Source organism: Monopterus albus, unplaced genomic scaffold (genome assembly GCF_001952655.1).
Source record: "Monopterus albus unplaced genomic scaffold, M_albus_1.0 scaffold40.1, whole genome shotgun sequence".
NCBI lineage: Eukaryota > Metazoa > Chordata > Actinopteri > Synbranchiformes > Synbranchidae > Monopterus > Monopterus albus.
The window spans coordinates 49,404-57,822 of record NW_018127920.1 but is presented as its reverse complement, the minus strand read 5'-3'; the positions used below and the strand labels follow the sequence as shown (position 1 = coordinate 57,822).

Here is an 8,419-nt window from a genome sequence, read left to right as displayed (position 1 = left end):
AGGCTTGCTTTACTTTGAACGTATACCATCATCTTTACTACCCTAAAGCTTGCACCATCTCCTGCATCTGCTGAGCAAATTAACACAACATGGCTAATCTGAAAAAAAGAGTATGTGCAGCACAAACCTGGGACTGCATGGTGTGCATGCATTATTTTGAGACAGTGAAGCAGTTTAAACTCAATAAGTGTGCAGCAGCTAAAGTGAATTCTCACATGCACACATGGTATATCTGGCTCTGGTGATTAATTATGTCAGTACTGGCACAGAAAACACTCTGAGAAGCGACCCTGTGGTGCTCTTTATAAGGTGATAAATGCAAGAACCTAAAATAACAGGGGTCTTAATATCCCTACCATACATTGGGTTTGCATTTTTACATAGTCCCGAGGTCTAGTTTTAATGTCCTTATTATTTCATTGTATACAGTCAGTATGGAAAGTTTTCAGACCCTTTCAAGTTTTCCACATTTTGTTATATTTCAGACTCTTCTTAAAATGGGTTTGTTTTTTCCTCACCAATCTACACATAATACTCCACAATGATAAAGTGAAAACAGGTTTTTTGAGTTTTAAAAATGTATTAAAAAATAAAAGACTAAAATATCCCATTTTCATAAGTATCTGACGCTTCACTTAGCACTTGGTTAAAGCACCTTTGGCAGCAATGACAGCCTCGAGTCTTCTTGAGGATGAAGCTGCAAGCTCTGCACCTTTCTTTTTGAATTTTCTTCCATTCTTTTTTGCAGAATTGTTCCAGGTCAGCCATGTTGGATGGTGAGTGCTGGTGTGCAGCCATTTTCAGGTCTCTCCAGAGATGTTCTGTTGGGTTTAGGACTTTCCCAGAATTTTCCTATTTTTTTCTTGGTGGTATGCTTTGGTATGTTGTCTTGTTGAAATCTAAACCTTCATTCCAGCCTGAGATCCTGAGCAGTCTGAAGGTTTTCATTGAGAATTTTGGCATTTAATGTGAAAACATTTTGCCACCATTGTACTTTTTCTGTGTTTAGCATTCCTGAATTATGTTTATTTATTTAGGTGCCCACTTTCTGCTGAAAAGACTAAATAATTTCAAGCTTATTATATCTGTCATCACATTTTAAAAATTGGTTAAGATTTTAAAATCTTCTAGTGTGCACCTAGCAAGAGTTTAAAGAGTCAGTTCTTCATTTGACATCAATATATTAACAGCTGTAACTGGTACAAAGACAACCTCTGAGGCACCTAACAGAGACTTTGTGAAGTTTTAAATGAGCATAGAGACAGAATTATATGCCAACCTCCACCATGGTTTGCACTGTTTTAATTATGGAAAGAAGCAAACATAACATGTATTACAGACACACTGAAAGTTTGGGATCTTCAAACTACAAACAGGAGAGTTTTACCGTCTGCAGGCCAACATGCTCTGTTCTGAGATTACATCTCACCCCCCAAACAAAAAACAAATTTGCATTAACATTATGAGAAACTCTAAATTAATCACACTAAATTCTTGTATCATATTATTTTGTTTAGTACATGCACCCAGTTTGAATTGTGCCTTCAAAATGTTTATTTTTTAAGTAGAACACCCATGAGTAACAATAAAAATAAAAAGTGTATGGTGTAGTCTTATTTTTTAGGACATGAACACTTAGGCCCTTCAGGGCTCATGGAGACGGTGAGAACAGCAGAAATGCAAATACTGATTAAAACAGCGTCCAGGTGGAGCTGAAAGACAACAGATTTCTACAGGTGAGCGCCTGCAGAGGCAGACCCCTTCCTGGGTCTCTTTTCCTAGATTTTCACACTGTCATTGCCACATCCAGTGACCACAGGGTCAGTGAGGCAAGCAAAGTAATTCCATCACTATTAATCCACATGTTTGTAGCTATACAAACCCCAAATGTGTTGTTTTTAGCTTCAGTGTATAGCTTTGTTGTTGTTGTTTTATTGTTTGTGTTAATGTTGCACGTGCGCGTACTTTTATTCGATCTTCATTTCCCCCTTTTTCTCTAATTTCTCTAAGGTGATCACTGATCAGTGTAGTAGGGAGGCAGATGGTTCGAGCTGGAGAAAAAAAATAGCGCCAGAGGAACAGTATAATATCAAGCTATACAGCGCACGACATTAGATTGTTTAATTAAATAGCAGAATTTCGTGATTAAGCTTAAGAACCACATTTCCCACAAGGCATTGCGGTGTTAACAAGGAAATAGATTATGTAAACAATTCTACTGATAAGAACCGGCTTTACCTGTAAACGCAACATTTCTTGTCGACACTATTTGTGAGGTATATTACATGCATTTTGAACACGTGAAGTCTTGCTACGCTAACTGAAAACGGCAAGTTTACAAGACTTCATTTGAAAAACATGCGAATTTAGGGCGACGTTGCTGACAGAGAACAGACGCAGTCGCCACAAAATGGCTTAAATCATTTAAGAAGTATATAAATTACACTCTTTGGTTGGGTTAATCTAAAATGTTTTCAGTGTGAAGTTACATCTCCAGGTGGATATAAAAGTAGATAATGTTCTTTAGCTACTTGATAATTAGATAGCGTTATTTGACGTTACATTAGCCTGCAATGTCATGACATTGTGTTACTGTTGATTTCCAGGCAGTTGTTGCTTCTTTCCACTGAGGTTACATAACATTAATTTGATATCTTGATTACACATGGAAAAGAGAGCAGAACACTTTGAGCTGTCACTCCGTTGAATTCCTTTTTTATATAACCAGATATTTTTTCAGCATATTTGTTTAACGAGATTTTTGTAGGTTGGATGCTGCTAATTACTCCCCACTCACACTAATTAATATACTCCCACTTTCCTTCTATTTATAGGCAGCAGATGCAGCGGGGTGGCCCTTCATCTCCCAGCTGTTCTTCCTCTGACTTCTTCCCCCTCAGCCAACTCACTACAGCTGAATGTGGAAGTGAGAGTTCAGCTGAAGCACAGAGACACGAACTGAAAGCAAACAATGTGAGTATCAGTCATGATTCAACGGGAAATTATGAGATAATGTAATAACCTTTACACCGTGTGTTGTTAAGCTCAGCGTCCAAGGGTAAGAACTGCTTTCAGTGTTGCAACAGCCGTGGACAAGGTAAGATAACACCTGGACATGTTTCTAATGGTATAAATTAAATGTCATTATTATGATAAAACTGTTGAATTTGGCGTGATACTGAACCAAACAGTTAAAGGATAGAGGGCGTTTTCCATTCAACCATTTCTATTACAATTTACAGTGGTGGAAGAAGTACTCAGATTGTTTTTTTAAGTAAAAGTAGCAATACTGCAGTGTACAAATACTGTTACAACCAAAGGTCCTGCATTCAAAATGTTACTTAAGTAAAGGTATAGCATAAAATACCAAAAGTAAAAGTACACTGATGTACATCATATTATTTGAATAGAACTACTGATGCGTTATTGTGTATATCACATTTGATGTTGCAGCTAGTAAAGGTGGAGCAAATTTTAACTACCTTATGAATTTTTGCTGGCTATCTTGCGAATTTTACATCAAGGATCAATGAATGCTGTGATTATACTGTATTTTTTTTATTAACTTCATTCTGAAAAGTAACTAATAACTAAAGTTAGCAAATAAATGTAATGAATACAAAGTCCAGTATTTTTCTCTAAAGCGTAGTGAAGTCAAAGTATGAAGTAGTGGAAAATGAAAAAATCTCAAGTAAAGTACAGATGCCTTAAACTTGTATTCATTTTATTCTCTTTATGGTTTTAGCCTACAGATCCCTCCAGGATGAGGTCCATTGTGATCTTCTACATGTGCTACCTGCTGTGCCTGGGCCTGGGCCTGGCCTGCGTGGTGTGTGTGTGCGTGTGGAATAAACAGTGGCGTGGTGGATTTGCCTGGGATGGCACGGCCCTGCAGTTCAATTGGCACCCCGTCCTGATGGTCACAGGTCTCGTGGTGGTGTACGGTATTGGTGAGTGACTTTTTAAATTTGGATAGGAAAGTTTCATTTCTGTTTTTCACTTCTGTTGAACCTTCTGACAGTCAGACTGTATTAAGCTAATTACATCTTGCAGGTTGCATACAGACCTAGTGTATAATTTGATGCATTATGTAAGTAACAGACGTGAGGTAATGTGCATAGTGACTGTTTTGCTTTGGTTTTACCTTTGCACATAATGCTAGTTTTTGCACATACTGGCATTTGTTTTTATCTTTGCACACAGTGTTCAGTTCTGCACATATTGGCACAGAACAGTGCACATTTACTTATTATGTATACTCTATACCTGGCACATCTTACTTTCTTTCTTTTCTAAATAATTAAAATGAGATGCCTGAGAAAACTTATTCAGTTAAATTCCTCACAAATTATAGAAACACAAGTGACCCAGGGCTTAACGTAATAGTGAGAAGTCATAAATAAAAATAAATTTGGGAACCATTGGTTTAACATCTATAATGCATGGTTCAGATTCTGTACACTAGTTGTCAGGGCCGCTCGGCGGCCGCTGCCTCTCCTCCGTCTTTCTCTCCTCTGCTCTCTCTATCCTGTGGGCTCTGCACCTCAGCTGTGTTGCATTCCAGTAATTAGCGACTGGTTTGTCGATGCACACAGCTGGGGTGCGTCCCGATGATTACCTTCGCCTCCTTATATAAACCTCTGGCAGACGCTCCGTCTTCGCCGGAACATATCTACAGTATGTACCGCGTAATATACAGGGGGTTAGAATGCTACGCTGACAGTTCCTGTGCGTTTTGGCTTGACTCTACCACACCACTTACGGGCTACACTAACTTACACTGCACCACACTACATATGATACATAACTTTACTTACCCCTAGTACGTGATTCATGATTGTTTCTTCCGCGTAAATGTATGTGTGTAAGATGCTACGCTGACAGTTCCTGTGCATTTTGGCTTGACCTTATCCACATTAGCTACTCGTTACTCAATATACGTGCTTTTATCTTCCATGCCGTCAGTCCCATGATTCACCATTTTTTGATTCCCTTCACCATCTCCACTCTACCCGGACCGTATACGTACTTGGACTTTGTTATGTTCTTTTTGAGACGTTTGTGTTCTTTTTACCAGCAACCGTTATGTTTTTCCCCCTAGCACCTGGGTCTGCAAACTTGAGTCCAACCTCAGTCCTCCCTCACCCTCCTGGTGAGGGGGGCTACCATAACACTAGTATGTTCATATTACTGATTTGGGTTTCAACAGTAAACAGCCAGATTTATTTTCTTTAGATGGTTAGGCATTGTTTGTGTTTACATTTTATTTGACACTCAAAATATATAATTGAAATGAAATAGTTTCTTTAGGACCAGCCTATAAAATCTGAGGAAAAAAAAACAGTTTACTTTTATAGGTGCATCAAAACCTGAATGGTAACAATAATGAGTATGTTCAAAAAAGTACACCACTTGTTCATGTTTTTCTTAAAAGGATACTCAAGTGATATAATATTGGCCTCCGTGTCTCTCTAGTATAAGTCTAGCTCCTGAAATTCCAGACCCTGCATTTCCCATAATGCAACTCAGTAGTATCTTTCATTAGAATCCCCCCAATTCACTGCCTCATTTTGGTTAAAAATGTCTAGTCTAAAGGCTCAAATCTAGATCACCCTGGTGATATCGTCAGGCTTTTTTTTAGCACCTGTCAGAGGCAAACTGCTACAGAGCACAAATGAACATATCTGTACATGACTTTTAAATGAATTCTGCATCCTTTCTGTTGGTGCTGCTCCCCTGCAGGAGCTGTGTTGTACCGCATCCCCCTGACCTGGGGTCAGAATAAACTCCCTTGGAAGCTGCTTCATGCTGCACTGATGCTAATTGCCCTAGTTCTATCTATCGTGGGACTTTGTGCTGTATTTGATTTCCACAATGCCAAAAACACTCCCAACCTGTACTCCTTGCACAGCTGGATTGGAATTGCTGCTACAGCTCTTTTCGCCATGCAGGTATACAAGTTTAGATGCAGAACGAGAATCACATTGTTAGCCAAATACAGTAAGGTGGACATGCATTTGTTTTTTTCTTGTTCTGAGACGTGATTTTTGTGTGCGCCTTTCCGTTCATTGTATCTGTAGATGTCTCTGTGTGTTTATCCATTTAGTGGGTAGTGGGTGTGGCTGGCTTCCTCCTGCCCTGGTCACCCGCATCACTACGTAAACTCCTGAAGCCCATCCATGTGTGGTTGGGAGGCAGCATACTGGTGCTCAGCATTGCAGCCTGCATCTCCGGAATCAATGAGAAACTCTTCTTTGTTCTGTGAGTGCCATCTTTGTTACTCTTTATGAATTCTTTCATTTCAGATAAAATGTAAAACTTGTCTAAAAACTTTTTTTTTCCCCTCACAGTAAAGGAGATGCCAATGGAACTCAGCCATATACTAACCTTCCACCTGAGGCTCAGTTAGGAAATGCATTGGGAGTTTTGATTGTAGCCTTTGGCTTGGTTGTCCTAAAGGTTTTGTCCCACCATAAATGGCAGCGACCAGACTCTCAGCCTGAGGATATGACTTACACGGTAAGAATATCAGTTTAGTTGATATGCAGTAACAGAGATTAGAGGTTTTAATTTGATAAAGTGTTAATTATCCCTTTATACTCTCTTCCACAGCCATTGCTTCAAGAAGAAAATGAATAATTGGACATTGCAAAACTGCTCACAGCATCACACCCTTCCCTGCAAAATCGCTTCAACTATCCCAGATTAAAAGAGGACCAAAATGTCATCCTCTGAATGTAAAAGCAGTTCTCTGGAGTGGGTGAGAATTATCTGCATCTGTAAATATTTATTTGAAATTATATTTAAGATTGTTTTTTTTTTTTTGTTTTTTTTGCCCAAAGGAAAATAAAATCAAAACAGAGGTGATATTTCCCTCAGTACACGGTATAAGCTCTCCCATGATGTACTGTATTGTTTACGTTATGCAGTAAACTGGATGGCAAACATTCTGTACCTGTTGAACTTCAACATACTAGCATTGTAATGTAAACATGTTAGCAATTGAGGTGAACATTGAGCTCGAAGCACTGCAGTGTTGAAGTACAGCGTCATGGCGTTGTTAATCTGTTTCTGTATTTGACTTGAGCAAAAAGATTTTTCTGAGAGAAAATAACAATGGACAGCTTAGATTTTGCTTGATTAGACTTTTGAACACTTCTGGGTGTTTCTGACAGATTTTTGGCTGCTTGTCACTGAATCCTTTAAACCTGTCTATCATTTTGACATCTTATTTTGCAATTTCTCTCATATTTTAAGTGTCTATTTACTTCACATCATATGATGAAGTGCAACATGTCACTGAAGATTCGTTTTCTCCATCCACACTTGGACTTCTTCCCCACAAATCTTGGTGCGGTCAGTGATGAGTGGTGAAAGCTTTCACCAAAACATTGCCGCACTGGAAAAGTTGTCTCAGGGAAAATGGAATCCATCAATGGTGGCTGACTGTTGTTGGACAGTGAAACAAGGTGCATGAGATATTGAGCACAAATGAACATGACCAAAGAAAGACTTGTAACCCCTTTGAACTTGGGCATTTACAATGTTACAACAGTGAATTATCATCTTAGACGTGCCCTAAAGCTCAACAAGTGAGGTGTACGTATGTTTTAGTACTGTCTCACCCGCGAACCATTTTTTCTAACAAAATAAAGTCTTATGTGATAGTTTAAGGATCTCCTTGAATGGTCATAATCTCCAGGCCATGTGCGTTCATGTGTGCTTGCCTGACATCCACCAGTGCCACTGTAAAAGAGGAATTTTTCAACTGCTTCCGGTTTTGTGGATATATTTTCCCTGCTGCTGCTGCACTGTAACTATAGGATGTGGAGAAAAACACAGGGCCTGAGGTTACTGGATGTCCATGAATGCTCCTGTTCAGGGACCTGCTGTTTTACCTCAAATTTTTCTGAGGTAGGACCCAGACCCCCCACTGTGGTTTTCAAATCCTCCCTATTTCCCAGGTCTCAAGGTTGGCAAGTAGTGTGCTACTTGTCAGCTTGTAGAAGAAGAAGCTTTATTTTCATTGTCATTGTGACATGTACAACGAAATTTTGTCTGGAGCCGAGGGCCCCCGGGCCGCTGCATGTGTACGAACCTTATGCCTTATGAAGATGTACTGTATGACTGATATGTCTTTTTGACTTAAATTATTGCTGACAGTGTGCATGGACTAACATGAGGTTGTAGCAATATGTATTGTTATTTTTCTGTTTTGAGTGTGAACCTAAATGTAAAATCTTATACAAATGTAGGAGTTCTTACCTCACATGATTCTGTATTCTGCAAATCATCATGTACAGCAAACACCCACAGTTCTTTTCAAAAAGAAGATTTCAGTGGTTTTCTAGAACTGTCAAGTTGTAGATGTACTTTGATTAATAAATCATATGAAGTCCACCTAAAAGAATCCTTCAAA

At 39.0% G+C, this 8,419-nt stretch overlaps 1 protein-coding gene across 9 annotated transcripts; it reads left to right on the top strand.

Annotated features, from left to right (window-relative positions):
• Window positions 1-1,683: 1,683 nt before the first annotated feature.
• On the top strand, window positions 1,684-7,703 carry cyb561a3a (cytochrome b561 family, member A3a). Of its 9 annotated transcripts, none has more exons than XM_020599413.1 (8): window positions 1,684-1,736; window positions 2,835-2,973; window positions 3,050-3,097; window positions 3,746-3,950; window positions 5,743-5,951; window positions 6,107-6,261; window positions 6,351-6,519; window positions 6,613-7,703. In XM_020599413.1, exons 2-8 carry the CDS (start codon window positions 2,842-2,844, stop codon window positions 6,637-6,639), a joined length of 945 nt encoding a protein of 314 aa, XP_020455069.1. In that variant the 5' UTR covers window positions 1,684-1,736; window positions 2,835-2,841; the 3' UTR covers window positions 6,640-7,703. The 9 variants fall into 9 exon arrangements, with proteins under 9 accessions (XP_020455069.1, XP_020455065.1, XP_020455063.1 ...); XM_020599409.1 differs by lacking the exon at window positions 1,684-1,736 and adding an exon at window positions 1,756-1,838; XM_020599407.1 differs by lacking the exon at window positions 1,684-1,736 and adding an exon at window positions 2,139-2,276.
• Window positions 7,704-8,419: the final 716 nt, after the last annotated feature.